The sequence below is a fragment of the Lissotriton vulgaris genome, unplaced genomic scaffold (assembly GCF_964263255.1).
Source record: "Lissotriton vulgaris unplaced genomic scaffold, aLisVul1.2 SCAFFOLD_2916, whole genome shotgun sequence".
Lineage (NCBI taxonomy): Eukaryota > Metazoa > Chordata > Amphibia > Caudata > Salamandridae > Lissotriton > Lissotriton vulgaris.
This window is the reverse complement of record NW_028253961.1, coordinates 239,954-257,931: the sequence shown is the minus strand read 5'-3', so window position 1 is coordinate 257,931 and position 17,978 is coordinate 239,954. Positions and strand designations below refer to the sequence as shown.

At 42.5% G+C, this 17,978-nt stretch overlaps 1 protein-coding gene across 2 annotated transcripts in view; it reads left to right on the top strand.

Annotated features, from left to right (window-relative positions):
* Window positions 1–17,978, top strand: part of LOC147660706 (transmembrane protein 120B) — a 118,319-nt gene that overhangs the window by 17,075 nt on the left and 83,266 nt on the right. For both annotated transcript variants that reach the window (XM_086951521.1, XM_086951522.1), the window contains exon 3: window positions 5,515–5,631. In XM_086951521.1, the coding sequence (XP_086807647.1) occupies window positions 5,515–5,631 (117 nt within the window). The remainder of the gene's footprint in view (window positions 1–5,514; window positions 5,632–17,978) is intronic.

Here is a 17,978-nt window from a genome sequence, read left to right as displayed (position 1 = left end):
TTCCCAAATGTAGCTGTGCGAGGAGAGAGGAGGAGGAAAGCCTGGTCAGGTTACTCTGGGCCCAAGCCCCATCAGTTAACCTGAAACTGGTGTGCAGAGTGGCACGGACGTTGCTGCCCAGCTCGCACCCTCCTTGGTTGCAAACTGGCCCAATACATACTTTTCAGTTCCTGCTCAATGCTGCAGGCAAGGCCCAATTTAAAGCCTCACAAATTCTAGCACAAGCTTTAAGATCCTTCTCTTACCACTCCGAAATCCAGTGTTTTAGCTGCCATCAAGTACAGGAGTACAGGGTAATGTAGGCACAGATTAAAGTATTTTTTTTCTGTTTTGGAAGTAGGTGAGTGTGGCACAACGCTTTGTACAAATTACCTGTGCTAGTTTAATTTACATGTTACTGGCAGTCCAGTAACCAGGCCACCACTCGTCTTCAAACAGAAGGTGTTCTGCTCATGTCATTGGCATCCAAGCCGTAGAATAGTGGGTATAAGGGTCCCAGTATTCCCCCCCCCCCCCCCCCCCCCCCAAATAAATGTGTTTTTGACTTACACCATTAACGAATATTTGGTGGAAAATAATACCTGTCTGTGTTTAGCAGATTCAATTATGCTACCAGTGCAGTGCTACATGTGGGGAAAGGAACACAACAAGATCCAGCACAATGTGTTCTATGGTGCCACAAAGACCTGACGGCTTTTGGTTGCTTGGCACCTGCAGGCATTGGAATACAGCATCGACTGTCAGATGTAAGTTCAGGATCGAATACTAGTCTTAGTCAGCCAACCCAAGAGTTCTGCTACCTATTGTATGTAAATTTGCTTGATTAGATAAAGAGGTGCTTTTTTGTGAAAGCATTGCTGGGCCAAACAGGTGTGTTTGAATATAACCATCTGAGAAACTATCTGGCCGAAGAATGTGTTCTTGTTCACAAGGGGGAGCATTGATGCTCATGGAATGACATACACAAATTCTAACACAGGCAGTCCCCGCCTTTTCTCTACAAACCCATCAACCCAGCTCCGATTTCCTCCAGCCCTTTAATGCTTGCATCTTTACCTCTCCTGCTCGCTTCAGGCTATTTACTTCCATTGCACCACTGCTCCATCCAACGACATGCTAGCATTTTTGAAAAAGGTCGTTCATTCACAGCATGTTTTATATTTCCCCCAACCTATCCCCAATTTCCCCTCTATTGGTGCGTCTTTTGCTTCTCCCTTGTCCTCCTTCACCCGTTGAGGCCGCCTGAGGGTTGCATAAAGCACAGTGTAAAACACCAATTAAAATAACGTAGAGAGGTATATTTTTAGATTACTTCTTGTGCAATTTTTCAGCATTTCGGGGTGCGTTTCCTGAAGCCACCTGAGGCTGTGAAATTCCTGTTCCTCTTGCTCAACGTGATCTGCAGCCAACATGGAATGCAATAACAATTAAACAGGTGTCCCTGAAGGAATTATTTCAATTCTATTCAGTAAATTCAAAATATTGCCACAAAAGTGGTCAGCAATTGGAACAAGAGCAAGGAAAAAAGAAAACCGATTTAAACTGTTTTTTTATTACTCAAAATTATTTCTTTTTGGATTTTTTCTCTTTCATACACAAATCTAAAATATGGCAACAAAAATACTACTATACAGGCAACAAAAATTCTCAGTAGTATCAGGCAACTTTTGCTATACACATGAAAAACTAAATATCATGTCGAAAACGGTATTTTACAAAAATACAATTATTTGATACTCAAAATAATGTGACGACAGTAAGCAAAACGTTGCCAGGCGTCGACGTTTCGGTCCTTAATTGGTTGAAATAATCCATAGGACCATCTTCAGGACCATGCGCTGCACATATTAATCCAGGACCTCCAGCCGGAAGTCAAAAAGGTTAAAAGGTTATGCACTGCATAAACCTCCTGTCCAAAAATGTAGATGTTATCTCTCAAAATTCAGATTCCAACTCCAATGATTCATGTGACAATTAAGGGCGAGATTTCGACATTAGTCCGAGTCACTCGCAACACTTAATGGCGTTGTTGACGACGGCCTCCTCACCAACGCCATTAAGTGTTGCGAGTGACTCGGACTAATGTCGAAATCTCGCCCTTGATTGTCACATGAATCATTGGAGTTGGAATCTGAATTTTGAGAGATAACATCCACATTTTTGGACAGGAGGTTTATGCAGTGCATAACCTTTTAACCTTTTTGACTTCCGGCTGGAGGTCCTGGATTAATATGTGCAGCGCATGGTCCTGAAGATGGTCCTATGGATTATTTCAACCAATTAAGGACCGAAACGTCGACGCCTGGCAACGTTTTGCTTACTGTCGTCACATTATTTTGAGTATCAAATAATTGTATTTTTGTAAAATACCGTTTTCGACATGATATTTAGTTTTTTTGTTGCCTGTATAGTAGTATTTTTGTTGCCATATTTTAGATTTGTGTATGAAAGAGAAAAAATCCAAAAAGAAATAATTTTGAGTAATAAAAAAACAGTTTAAATCTGTTTTCTTTTTTCCTTGCTCTTGTTCCAATTGCTGATAACTTTTGTGGCAATATTTTGAATTTACTGAATAGAATTGAAATAATTCCTTCAGGGACACCTGTTTAATTGTTATTGATAATACCCAGTCCCTGTGGGAATATTGGGTGGCTCTATTGTATTTAACATGGAATGCAGGTAGCAGCACTGGTGTGGAATACCTCGGAAACAAGGTCTTAAAGGCGCCGACACAAGTTCCCTTTCCCCTCAATGAGTAAGAATTGCACATAATGATGGGGATCCGCTCCGACTGATGGATGTCCAGCTTGCTGTTGCACAACTGGGCTCGGTCTCAGTGGTGCCTTTAGGTTTAGAAACGTAGGATCCATGCCACATTTTCAAGACAACCCCCTACTCTATAAATGATTTCCATTTGGATTTATTGCATGATAATTGTTACTGTGTGGATATCCTGAAAATCTCATACCGATCTGGCCCAGAGCATGACTGCTCTCGCCTTACAGTGCGCCTTTCGCTTACGCTATACGTTTCGCTCTCCGGGGGTAAGACATTTCAGCACTGGTTTGCCAAGTTGTTGCTAAACATGTGCTGCATGTTGCAGCTTGCTTTTTATTCATCCTTGCTAAACTATATTAAACCGGTTTTCAAGCATGCATTTATTACTGAGAACAAGTGATCAATATTGAGAATCAGTGCTAAATATTATTCACTTCAGCAAACATTAACATTTTTTCTTTTGGAAAGATAAATCACCAGATTGTAAAAATTAGTTGTGTGCTTAGAGGACTGTTAAGTATTGGTTCAGTATTTGAGGAATGCAGGTGTGATCTTTGGATCCAGGGGAACTGAGATTTCTCGGTCCTCACAGTTTCCCTTTTTGGGCAAAAATTGAGAGTGCCCAGAAACGAGATAAATGCTGGTCCCAAGTAGCCACAAAACAAGTCTGGTCTGCTAATCGGTATATGGTGGTTCAGCTGTTTTTCAATATTATTCCTTTCTGAGAACAGAACAGATAATGCTATATTTTAAATGCTTGAGGAAGTTTGTCAACCATGCCTAACTTTCAATTGTATGATCGTCTGTCGATTGCACACACCGCATTACACAGTCCTCTGTATGTGTGCAAGACGTGTCCAGGATTCAAGAGCTTGAGAAGGTTTGGCCTGGTGCGTCGACTGGTCTTTCAACCAGAATATGCTGTCTCCGTGAACATCCGTTCCAAAGAGCATGCTCTGACAATTTCAAAGTTTGTACAGAACCTAGGGTCAGATTTAACATTAGCCAACACGAGCAAGAAGCAAACTGCGATCTGTTAACTGGGCAATTGTTGAGAAAGTATTGCATCAGCGTCTCAGCCCGTGCAGTTCAAGACAAGTTAAAAACTTCTGTAGTAAGGTACTGGCAAATGAGGGCATTGTATGCCAGTTGTAGATGGTGAAAGACCTGGCCACTGTAGTGGAGTTTTGTGGTTAGTGTGCGAGTGGTGATGAGTTTAGCTAAGTATGGCAAATTCTTCTCACCACGTATTTGAGCTGAGACTGCAGCAGCTGTGCAGGGAACAAACAAAGCATTCATTAGCAAAGGTGTATTGCATATATTTAAATAAGCAAATTTCCCCTAGGCCGCCATCCATAAAGAGCACGTAAACCATAACCTTCCAGGTGTACTAAAGGGACCAACTTGTTGGGGAATGCTTCTTACTTTCTTGTAGACAATTTCACCTCTGCATGTCGGAGCTAGCTAGGACTGAACCTGTCTGCCTGGTTCCACATCTGACCAAGACTGTATGTGTTCCCACATGTACGATGAACAGTTTGTCCCCAAATGTTAGTTTGCACTTTTGGGCCAAGTAATATTCATTGAAGTCATGAATTAGTGTGGTTTGTCTCGGTCATACATGTTCCACCAAGAATGTTCGGAATCATGACCTTTTTGTTAATTAATGTGCACTAAATAGAGCGGGTGGGGCGCGTGTGTCCTCTCTACTACATGAGACCCACGCTCCAGCAGTATATACCGGGTAGTCTGTTTTGATTTATGATGTGAATTTACTGAAATAATTCTGTGCTTCTTTTATTTACACTTCATCAGGGGCCTGTTCTTCTTTCTCTGCCTCCAAACATCACCATGATCTCTAAGGGATATGAATTAAAATGTGAGGCAGCACGTGACCTCCTCGTTCACCTTCACTAGGGGCCCCCCAGGAGGGTTCCTCCAAGCTCGTCCCAACCCTCTTGTTATCCCTTCCATGTCCCGCTCTGCTGATCCCTCAGTTGGTTTCCAGCCCCAGAAATACCAGTTCACATATCTGTGAATATCCACCTCCCCGTCTGCTCTGTGCTCCACCACTCGACTGAGTCCCTTCAGGAGGGACCGTCCGGTTGTGGGACGTGGAATTGACCATTGTTATTAGTCCTGTTGAAATTCTAGTCTGTTCAGTGGCCTGGGGTACTGCCTCCCTTTCTGCCCCCACAAGATCCTGCCCTTGAAGGGATCGCCAAGCCCTCACGAAAGCTTGATTTGCACATTACAAAAGGGTGCATCTGTTGGGATTTGGAAGTACTAAGCAGATTTGTGCACACAAATTACCAAATTAACAGACTATACATAGTGCATTTTACCCCATCCGCTTCCCACACCCATCAGTTTGTTTTCTTAATGAGCAAAGGCAATCGTAGGCCTATACCCCGATTCTGCAAACTATGAAAGCTTTGAAGTTACCTCTAAGATGCCTGTGTGGTTAGGCTTCGCATTGTGTAATTCATAAAAACAGGCTAGTGCCTACCTATGTGTCCCTGTGACCACTGGATCACTCTAGAGGCGTGCACCATGCAGGCCTGCTGCCAAATGAACGGTCCATGTTAGTTGCACCGCTGATGCGTGAAGAATGATCTCTGTTGCGGTTCACTGCAGCGTCCTCTGACTTTTATTATTTCTTCAATGTTTCCTCTGAAAATGAGCCCTTTAAATAACAAAGTGTTTGTTCTGTTTTTAAATGTCTTCTTTATGCAGGCACAAACAAACCGCTGTTATTGAAGATGCTGAACTTATACAGCAAATCAGCAGTCACATCAAAGAGCGGAAGCATGTTTTCTTTGACATGGAAGCCTACTTGCCAAAGAAAAATGGGTATGTTTGTTTTTCGAAGCTTCTGTGGCATACTCATCAGCATAGTTTGAATAAGCTTCAAAATATATTCTTGTGTGCTTGTTTGTTAATGTAGCTTCTGCATAGGGGTTGCGACTCGCGTTGGGAGTTGCTGCCTGTAGCTTTGCGGGGTTAATCTAACCTGTTTGACCACTGACCTGGTCTGAACTGGCCCAGTATAGCCGCTGACTGAAGCCAGCAGATGGGCTCAGGTAGTTAAGTGCTCAAGACTGACATTTGATCCCAGGATCGAACTTTTGATCAATTAAGTTCCATTAAATGAGGTTTTGTTAATTACAGCTCGTAGAAATTGCAAAATCTGCCCTGTGTAAATGCACATTGTGATTACCGTGTGTCAGTCTTTTGGATTCAAGGACTACCAGCACTCATTCAGATGGGTTTTTAAATTTTGTGAAAGCCTAATTGTACCCGGTGTTCTCCTGCTATGCGTTGAACACTTCCCTGCCTTGGCTTAGGGGGATCCTCCTTCTCCTTTAGCATGTGTTATTAACAATGTATTTAACATATGTTGTTTGTATTGAAAATGTATTTAAATTTCCCAAAATATGATCTTAGAAAGTATTAAGTTTTTTTTATATATGACCAATAATATTTATGGTGTTTAAGTATTTTTTAATAACTTATCAGAAATACTATATTTCATACAATTTCGAGCCTGTCTCCATACTCCTTTGATGGTTATCGGTGTCTATTTGAAATAGTTTTTCTCTAATTTATTCCATCGTTTGTGTTCCTTTTCTCAGCTGGTTTGGGGAAGGATAGTTGACTCTAGAGGCCATTTATCGTTTTCAAGGAATGTTGAGATCTAAACCACCAAATGGGATCAGTGCACCTTGGTGTGTTTATTTTTTATTTATTCTATCTTTGGGACATTTATCTGTGTATACACTGAGTCCCGTTGTCCTGTATTCATTTATTATTTAACTCCTGTCTGAGCAGGTCCTAAGTCTTGCATTGGTTTACCAAGTAAACCACCTTCTGTTATTGTCCATGTGTCATTCCACACCTAATAAACATCAGTTGAGACACAAATAATCTAGCAACTAAGGCCCAACTTTGAGCCTCCACTCATCACAGGGTACTTAACACCATTGTGCGGTGCATTTTCCCGCTGTGCGCTGAAGATTTAAAAATCCTGCGGTTCATGACGAGCTCAGCTCGTCATGAGCGTACGAGAGGTGTACTTCATGACGAGCTGAGCTCGTCATCCGCGTCGAAGGGGTTAAAAGGGAGTTGGCCTGTCTTTAATAGAACCTAGCAGTCCAGGTTTAGACTTGGGAGAAAAACCTTAGGGTGCCGTTATTGATGACCTTGGATGAACCAGCTCTTGCACAAGCTGATATCCCTAGACGAAGATACGAACAATGTCCTTGACTTCAAGATCAGCTGGCAGTCGTAGATAAAGGCAAGCACGCAGTCATGATATCCTTTACTTCCTTGTATCCTTTAGCGCTGTAAATTGTATTGTTTGTACAAGGACCAGACACATTTAGAGAGAATGAAAAGTATACTGCAGGTTCATATGTTCTATCGGTCAAATTCAGTTAGGAGAATTTGAGCCCGAAAAGAGAGCAATGCCTTTTTGAGGCATCTCCTCTCATCTGTTCTGCCTCCTGTGAATGCATATGTGGCACACCTACAGGTCTCCTACAGGCTTGCCACTTGCCATTTTTAACAGCTGGTGGCACCCAAATACACCTGAATCCTTGGTATTGAAATATGTATGTGTCCAAATATACCACCTCTAGGCTGCTTTTCCCACAGGTTGAAATGGATACATGACCGCTGCCTATACCTAAACTAGACTAAAGTACTGGTCCAGCTTGGGAGCGGCCACAGTAATTTAATGTCTTTCATTTTGACTCCAACTTTTCACACCCCACAGCCAAATCATGCTTCGCAAAAAGAGAGCTTGATTGAGCTCCTCATTACCACGATTGAGAACATGCCCGTGCCCTTGTCTTAAATAAACCTTAAAGTGGCCTATACAGTAGTCTCCGAAAAATAAATAAAGGAACCGCAGGAAGTACACAGATTAGCAGCTAAACATGTGGTGATTGTTAAAAAGAGAGACCAGGCAAAAACTCACACTTGAAGCCCTTCTTGAGCCATCTGTTGAATGATTGGTGCACTGTTTCATTGCCAAAGTTCTCAAGGACTTCTACAATTTAAATAACACCTCTAACCCACTAAAGGGCACTGAGGAGCTTCAAGCCAAAGCGGGCACTACAGGATACATGTGTATCTGTGGAAGACTATTGACTACATGATTTGCATTGTATCCTTATTAATGTTCGCTCAATGCCCAAACACCAAATTGAGATCTGGGATTTAATACACTCTTTGACCCCAGATCTCTGTTTCATTATTGAAACCTGGTTAAAGCCCCATACGGTATCTGCCATTACATTGGGAGTACCTTTGGGATACAAACTTCATCACTCTGACTGCCCTGACAAAACAGGTGGCGGCATCGCCATAATTTATAAAGAGTCCCTCAAACTAGACATTTTGGACAAACAATGTTGCAAAGAAATGAAAATTATGGTTTTCAGAATTATTTTCCCAAACAGAAAGGCTAGTAAAGGCGTAATTGTATATAGACCACCCCCTCCGTGTCCCAACTTCTCTACATCTCTTTTAGAGATGATAGGCCCTCATATACGGGCCAATGAGGATTTTCTCCTCCTTGGAGATTTTAATATTCATACTGACCAACCTGACTCAATAGGCGCCAAAAGTCTGTCTACCGACATGCACACCATCGGTCTGACACAAAAAAATCAGGATCCCACTCATGAAGGTGGGCACTGCATTGACCTGATATATACCAACTTTGACAACATACTGTGCCATAAACCTATTCAAATCAACTGGTCCGATCATTTTCTACTACAATTCTTAAAGCCAATGTAGGTCCCCATAAGATACCCCTACCCCCCACCACTCGCAGACAGTGGCACAAACTCACACTGGAGACGTTACAAAAGGTGTGGGAAAAACCCGAGATTAGAGACACTAAAGAAGTAGAACACAAGCTAACTATGTTCCAGCAATCTCTTACTACAGCCATTGATAAAATTGCCCCCCTGAAAACATTTAAACAGCTCCCTGTAGCTAAACAGGAAAAATGGTATACCGAGGCCCTTAGGAAAGAGAAGCAAGAATGCAGGAGGATAGAAAAAAGATGGAGGAAATCACATTCTGAGGAGAACAAAAAGGCACATCGTGCAGCGCAAAACAACTATTATAAACATATTAAAGCTGCCCGTAAAAACAATATTGCTCTACAGCTCATGGAAGCCGGTAATTCCCCTAAAGAACTGTACAGGATCCTTGAAACTTTCGCTAAACCCACGGCTTGTACAAGTCCAGATGACTTCTCACAAAGTCTATGTGAAGAAGTCTCATCATACTTCGAAAATAAAATAGAAGCCATCTATGAAAAAATTCTGGCATCCCAACCAAATAGCGATACCTTGAATGTCTCCTCCCCTAATAAAAATACCAACTTCACATTAACCACATTCCCTCCTGTCAATACCGTGACCCAAGTAAAATCTGGATCACCGAATGACCTTATTCCTGCTAAAACCCTAACCTCCCTCCGCACCCTGTTAGCCCCCCACATTCAGGATTTGATCAATCAGTCTCTTAAAGAGGGAAAAGTACCAGCAGAGTGGAAAAATGCAGTGGTGAACCCCATCCGCAAGAATGCGGCGCTCCCATGGACAGAGCTCTCCAACCTCCGTCCCATCTCCCTTCTGCCTTATTACAGCAAGATGGCCGAGAAGCATGTCAATGCACACCTGTCCAGCTACATCGAGGCAGCGGGCGGCCTAGACCACTCGCAATCTGGTTTCCGGCCTAACCATAGCACCGAATCAGCCCTCCTCTCAGTGACAGATAACATCAGAATGTCACTTGACAGGGGGAGCTCAGTGATTCTGGTGCTATTGGATTTGTCCGCTGCCTTCGACACGGTGTCGCATAAAATTCTCCTCGACCGTCTGAAGGCAGTGGGAGTAAAAGGGACCGCCCTTGCATGGCTTGAAAGCTTTCTTGAAGACAGACATCAAGGTGTCAAATTAGGCTCCTATAAATCTGTCTGCAGGAAGCTTACCAAGGGTGTGCCACAGGGCTCATGTCTGAGCCCCACGTTATTCAATGTATATGTGGCCCCTTTGGCAGAGATTATAAGATCTTACGGGTTCTCCCCAATCTCCTACGCTGACGACACTCAGCTGTTATTTCCCTTTCAGACCATCACACCTGCAGTCATGAAATCCTTTCAAGACGGCATGAGAGCAGTGGCGGGTTGGATGGCCCAGAACTTCCTCCAATGCAATGTGTCCAAAACGGAGGTCATGTTGTTTGGAGGGGCCACCCTGCTCTGGTCGCCGGATTGGTGGCCACTTGAGCTAGGACCTGTCCCAGCGCCCAAACTGACCATCAAAAATCTGGGAGTGCGCCTGGACCAAGCTCTGATTATGAAAGATCACGTCAGTCAGGTCACGGGAACGTGTTTCTGTACAATTGGTCTCTTACGGCGTATTTTCCCCTTCCTACCTAACATCTATAGGAAAACGCTGGTGCAGGCACTAGTCCTTGGACGAGTGGACTATTGTAATAGTCTACTCATTTCCGCCAACCAGGAACAACTACGCAGACTGCAGGTGGTGCAGAATACTGCGGCAAGACTCATCCTGAATGCCCCTCCCCGTACTCCTTCCCGCCCTCTTCTTTCCCACCTTCATTGGCTCCCAGTGCAACAGCGAATAAACTTCAAAATCTGCTGCATTATGCACAAGTGCATTTATGGGTCTGGTCCCAAATATTTAAAAGAGATTTTTCTTCCCTATTCTCCTGGACGTGCTCTGCGTTCCAGCAACACCATGCTGCTGCATGTACCTAAAGTTTCCAGAGCGAGACAGGGGGGGGCGAGCACCCTCCCTTAAAGGCCCCTTGTTGTGGAACTCTCTTCCACCCCAGATGAGGCAAATCCCTAACCTTTTCTCCTTTAGAAAAAAACTAAAAACTCATCTGTTCGCACACGAATAATTTGGCTACTCTCTCTGTCATCCTCCTCATTACAGTTTGCTCAACTCATGCAGAAGCTACGCGCAGAGATACCCCTTCGGGGCTGATTCAGGCGCGATACAAGACTATAAATAAATAAATAAGTGATGGCACTAGAAACCTGTAAAGTGTAGGACCAGACCATGCCATTAGGTTGCAACCTAGCCAGTTTAGGCTCAAGAGAAGCTGCTGCATACTGTGTTGTGGAAGTTTTGCACTAAGTTTAAAACCAGCAAACAAATGCATTCCAGTCTACCTAGTCTGACACCGAACAGCGCTTGCTGTGTAATCTTGCATGGCAATCGGGTATGTTTTAGTGTTTAGAGATCCGTGTCCATCACGGTGGAATACTCTATTTAACAGCCTAAATAAATACTTACATCATTCTATACAACAAGCTCGCTATTTAATGAAAAACGTTCTTAGTTTCTACCGGTATATGCAGGTTATTGGCACCCTCACTTATTTCTGGGGACCAAAACGTAATTTTCATCATCAGTATTTGACCCAAAAAGAAAGATGGAATAAGGAGTAGAATGATGGGCAATGGTGACAGAGAAAAGAAAGCATTGATGGGAAAGAACCCCCAAGAGAGAAATATAGGGGCAGGAAATGTTGGGTGGCAGAATAAAGAGGCATGAGCTGGATTTAAAACATTTATTTTGTATTTACCTGCGTTTCCTTGTTATAAATTAAGCAATCAAAAGGAACGTTCGCTTTATGTGCTTGAGAAGTTGGTTCCATCAGATCATGCTCTGTATGTTAACAAAATGGATCCTCGTTTAAGCGAGCTAGATTAGCCAGTACACAAAAACATGCCTCTTCCTAAAGACACCATGTCATTTTGATTGAAAGGGTCAATTCTTTTAAGGGGCATTTTCAAAGTTCCATGTTGAGGCATTTTTCATAGCGAGCCAATTGGCACTTGTATTTTTGCAAACAGTACAAGAAAGTCTGGACACTCGACAAGGAAACTCTAGCCACCCAGTTGTAAGATTGTTCGATCTTGTATTCTAAGAAAGAGAATTTTTGTTAGTAGGTCTGAATGGAAAGAAAATATTACTTCATTTTGGAGCATTCTCTTCTTTCTTAGAAATTCCTGGTGATGGTTTAAAACAACCAGATAACCTTTGTGAATGCTTTAGGTGCCCCTTATGCACTTTGCAGTTATGCCCCACTTTATTCATTAAATGCATTGCTAACACCTACCCTGTTAATCCATCGCTCCCCTCTGTTTTTATGAATTAATTAATTTCAGCAATGCCTCGGTCTACTCAAAGTGTCATTCTTTCCGTCTTGACTCATTGTATTTGAATGAAGAGTGCCAGTAAAACCCTAGTTTGTTTGTTTTAAGCATAACATTTGCACTTTCTCATTCTTACCAGGGTTGGGGTCGAAGTCCAGCATGGTCTTAAGCTTTCATGTTATCACCCTCCTTTTTTTATCTCAAGAACGTGTTTCTGATTTCACAGTTCTGTTACTCTGACACTGATCATCATCGCGTTTGGTTTTGATCCTAAAACCTTTACATGAACACTTTTCCTTCTCTGATGAACCCTTATTGACCCCAGCAAATATACATTGGGTAGAACGAGCTCAACCCACACGTAGAGGGAGTCCCAAAGCTCGGATTTTGGTCATCCTCTTTGAATTTCACACACGTCTGTTCTGGAATCCAGTGCTTTGTTCATCCTCGTTAGAGTAACTTTTCTTTCTTCTGGTTTTCTTAGTAGGGTGCGAATTTGGCGTAGCATCTGCCACTTTCCTCCAGTCTCCCCTTCGTGGTGCTAGCTTTATTCCCTTATTAGTCTTTCAGTTTACCCTTCATCCTGGAGATGTTTTTTTTTTTTTGAAGCAAGGGCTTCTTGTACTTGAGCTCAAGGTTTTTTTAATATGATACAATAGCCCACAACTTGCCGGGAAGGGTTTGGCGCGCGGACCGTGGACACGCCAACTGGGGGAATAATACGACCCCTTAAGGCAACTACCTTCATTTGATTACATATTTGGAGCCAACTATGGACTGCAGGAATTGAAAAACTTGACGGTGCAAACAAAGTGCACGTCACACCACTTGAAGGCCAATACTTGGGCCCAGTGAAGCGCGTAATACGCTGAAAAATTTATATGATGCAAATCGAGCGTCCCCTTTTAGAATTACTTCCCTTGAATATATAAGGCAACCTTAGGTGAAGATTTTGTTTGAAATACTGTCGGAACTCAACACGGCCTATTAGATATCTACATTGAAGGATTTGGCTCCTTGTTTCAATACAGATACTTTGAATCAGAATATATCCCCGTCTTCTTGTACACCATTGCGCCCTGAAGAAGTTCTGCTTGACAGAACGAAACGCGTTGGCTGGTTTTTCTTGGCATATTAAAAGAACTCTTTTGCAACCACGGATTCAGCGTTTTTCATCTGGAACTACTATTTGCTTATGAACCTTACCAATCAAGCCTAGTGGCAATTTACTTCATTTGGGTGGTGCATTTCAAAACTTGTTTGAAAATAGCCACTGACCGATTGCTTGAAAACATAGCTCCTCAGTCAGGCAAACAAACATACGGCAGCCTCCTCAGGAAACATTACCTCCCTCAACAAAGACTGGTGACACAACCCTGTTGATCGATTTGGCTCTCCTTTAGAAGTAAACAGTCAACTTTTCATCTTATTCTTCAATCACGATTCATGGGGAAGCCGCCTGCCAAGGTCGAAGTCCAACAACCAACCTCAACCTCTGAAAAACTGCAAAGATCATATAGGAGGGTAAAACAGTACAGCGCCGAGACGCCTGCGGGCAATTGTTCGCGCTTAATAAATACCAAAAATAAATAAAATAAATAAACAGGCACCCACTTCATACCACCAGCCATGGAACAGTACTGATCTCTCCCAAAACACAAGACCTATTCTTAAGCAGACATCAATACATGACTAGATGGACTTGCATTATCTGAAACTAAATCGATTAAAAAACCAATTCCTTTTCGTTTCTCAAATCGTATGCTAAAAACCGACACATCTCTGCTCATGGAACTGTGTTCAGCGGGACTTAATCTATCATACTGTGACTCTGCCAAATGCCTGGGTTTCATGCTGTATTCCTGTCTCTCACTCTCAGTTCAAGTGAACAAAATAGCACCATCAGCATATTTTCAACTAAAGAAAATCAAAAACCTACTCTTCCTCCAACCAAGATCCGCAGTCATGCTCTTAGCCCAAGAATTGACTCTGACGTTCATTTCCTCATCACCTCTGCTCCAGCTCAAAACCATCTTTCACTCCACCACAAGCCTCCGCTCAGAGAAGAAAAAAATCTGACAATAATTCTCAAATTCTAAGAGACCTCCTCTGACTCCTGCTGAAGGCACGGATAAAGTTCAGAATTGGATGCATCCCTTACAAATCTTTTCACTACCACATACCCTCTTATTTAGCCTGCTTCTTGCACTGCCAGGAGGTGTAAGACATTCAAGGAGCAAATCCTCCTATAGTCTAGAAACTCCAAAATTCAAATCCTCTTAGTCTGGAAGAAAACTTCACGGGTGGCTAAGACAGAGTCACCACATTGTCTTTTAGGGAAGGCCTAAATAATTTCCTCCTCAAATCATACCTCCGCAGACAGTAACTCTTCTGCATGGTGACTCTCATAAGATCACCCCCTCATTTACTACTGGTCGCCCTTGGACTAATTTTCGCTTAACGTTCTGCTGTGTCTCTGTGTTGGTCCCAGTCCCCAACCTCACCAAACCTCCTCCATGATGGTGCTCATGACATTTTCTAATTCTTGTTATGCTCTGTGTAAAAAACTTTAATACCTACCCAGTTGACTAGGCGCTATAAAATATTCCTACTCAATTAATTCTATGGGCCTTCACCCACTGGAGAATTTAAACAGCTGCCTCTGCTGATTTGTCTTGCTTTTCTGCTTTTTCAGCCATGGACCGTTACCTAGTCGTCTTCCGTAGCCCAATTCACAAAAGTGCATTCACAGGTCACCCCTGCCCCCTTGCTTAGTCAGTATGTATTACAAAATTCGGGGTATACTCTGATGCACTGTGCAGTGGGTCCCATAGCTGCATCCCCACTTCGCTTTCTTCTAACCAGCGGAATACCACTGCACTGGATTTAATGTGGCCAAGTCTGAATGCCTCCCCTCCTTCCCAACACTCTACCCTCTTGCTGTCAGCTCGCATTCCTTGATCATCTTTGTCAGGGATGTATGACGTTGCAACGCATGCTTTTACCACGCATGCTGTTACAACGCAAGTATTACAACGAAAACCTTTACAACGCATTACACTTGGGGGTGCTGGATAGTGAATAGTTTAATTTACTATTCCAACTCCAGTCCCCATGGACACTAGGGAAGGTGTTGGATAGTAAATTAAAACTACTCCTTATCCTAGAGCGCCCCCCAGTGTAATGCGTTGTAATGGTTTTCGTTGTAATACATGCGTTGTAACAGCACTGTGTGGTAAAAGTTGCGTTGTAAAGGTTGCATACCCTTTGTCAGGGACTGGAGGGGAAATCCACCATTGTACTTCCCATTGTGTGTTCTTTGTGCTTGTCTGTTCACATGGGCAGTTTCAGGGTCATCTTTTGGCACCTCTCTTCTTCTAGCCTGATATGGGGTGATTTATTTGCTCTCTCTACAGTGTCTCGCGGGATGATTTAACCTGAACAGTCAATAATATATACAGTCTAGAGACTTTAATATTTATCTCGACCTAACTGTAATGCTTTTGAGCCACAACTGGTTTCAAATTATGTGATCCTGGGCAAATATTTTAATTCACGGAGTTGTCATTTTCACATATGAGAGCACCTTCAAATATGTGAGTTCAGCATGTTTGATGTACAAAAAAATCTGTTTTATTTAATAGACAAAATATTTGCTCCGTATATAATACAAATCTTCCCATATATAGGATATACATGCCCCTTGACTTGCCTCTTCAGTTCATTAACAGCATTACCAACAGGGTGGGGGCAGGAATGTTTCTCAAATTATGTTTAAAAACTATCACTTTTAATAAATATATAGCTAAAGCTTGAAGTGGTAGCACACTATAATTTGCAATCAGCACTTTGTCCATTGAAATGGCCACAAACTTTCCCACTGACTGATAAAACTATATAGTGTACAAATAGTGTTTGGAAATTGGGTTGCTAAAAAATGTCATTTGCACATCACCAAGTAAAGTATCCTGATTTGTTTTGCTTCGATTTAAATCTTTGGTTGCATTACACTTCTGAACAACAACAAAAATGTTCTTTCCTAATTCCTGATATATTTTGTAATATTTGTACTATACATTTACAAGTTATTTAAATGTTGTGTGTTAGAAAAATACTGACATCCTATAGCCTTTCATTTCACAATCATTGTGACTGCTCACTTTACAGAATCCTCTAATTGTAGTATGTGAAAGAAAGGTAAACCTAATTTTCCAGGATAAGATGCACAGCAACTAGTAAAAAAGACAAACTGCATTTGACATCTGTCCTGGAACAGAGAGCAAATGTGTCATGATAAAATCAAGATTTAAAGCCATTTTAGTGCTCATTCACTTTCTGAATGAACAGAACACCTGTCCCTTTCAAGTTCAAGTACACTCGGCGGAACAGACCAGTGGGTCCTAGAATTCCTGACCTGATCAAATCTGACTCACCATAATAAGTGGGCGAGTGGATATATATATATATATATCTATCTATACTACTATAATAAAGTAAGAACTTACAGGCTTTGAGGCGGGTAAACTCGGGAACCACAGCGCAAATCTACACACCCGATACACCGTTGAAATCGTCAGGGTGTGTAGATGGTTATAGGCTATATAAATTTTAAAGAAACTTTATTTAAAAATGTATATAAAAAAAAAGTAGTCCCTCCAAAGTAGCGCGGCCGCGACGTGCGTGCTCACGTCAGGAGCACGGGGAGGAGCGGCGTCCGAGGTGCGGCGGACATGGCGCGGGGGAGGAGCGGTGACGTGAGGAGCAGCGTATAGGCCAGCGGCGGTGCGGACATGGCGCTGGGGAGGAGCGGTGGCGGACAGGCGGCGAGGAGCGGTGAACTGAGGAGCGGCGGCTGAGGTAAGGCTCCGGGGACAATGTCGGGTCAGGTGGGTGTCGGGCCAGGCGGGGGACGGGGAGTTACAACAAGGCAATGTCTGGGCTGGTGGGGGAGTTACAACAAGACAATGTCGGGGCTGGCAGGGGTCGGGGCAGGCGGGGGACGGGGACTAACCAGAACAATGCGAGATGTAATTCTGAAAAGTGTAAGCAGATACAAATATGGAACCTCGAGCAGGTTTCACTTTAGCGTAGTAGACACTTGAGGCTGTAAAAAGAAATCCTTTTCAGGGGTATTTTCGGGGGTATTTGGTGATTTAAAAGCCTGCCAGTCACACCTAGCGATCCATCAGAGCCGTTGGAGCATTGCAAAGCCTCACTATAAATACGTGGCATACATTATTAAAGAGAATTACAACAAGGCAATGTTGGGGCAGAGAATTACAGGCAATGTCGGGGCAGGCGGGGGACGGGGCGGGCGGGGGCACGGGCTGCTGGGCAATGTCGGGGCAGGCGGGGGTAGGGGAAGCCTGAATGCTCCCGGACAAGGTCGGGACGGGCTGTATATATATATATATATATATATATCTCTATAATATATATCTATATATATATATATATCTATATCCTTTCAACAGGAAGACCCCTCTCTGCACATATATATATATATATATATATATATATATATATATATATGTGTATATATATATATGTGTATATATATATATATATATATGTATATATATATATATTATATTTTCACTGAAAAAACATAGGTTTGTACTAACTATAACTCGCGCGCCCGCAATCCACTGCTGATGATGTCACATATTACATCATTCATGACATGGTCAGTGATATCACTGATATCTCAAGTGACATCACTGATGATATCATCCTGTGAAGTTGGTTTGGTTCGATATTTAAATAAGTATTTTTTTATATATATATATATATATATATATATATATATATTACCTACTGGCGGTCGCCAGTAGGTATATATAGTTAGGATTTTTTCCCTATGGGATTTCTGAAAATTCTATGTCTAATAACTTTGGCGTTTGTGGACGGAATGGGCTGAAATTTTCAGGAAAATGGCACATTTTGTTTCTGAGCAGCCCCTGAAAATTTGGGGGGGTTCCGT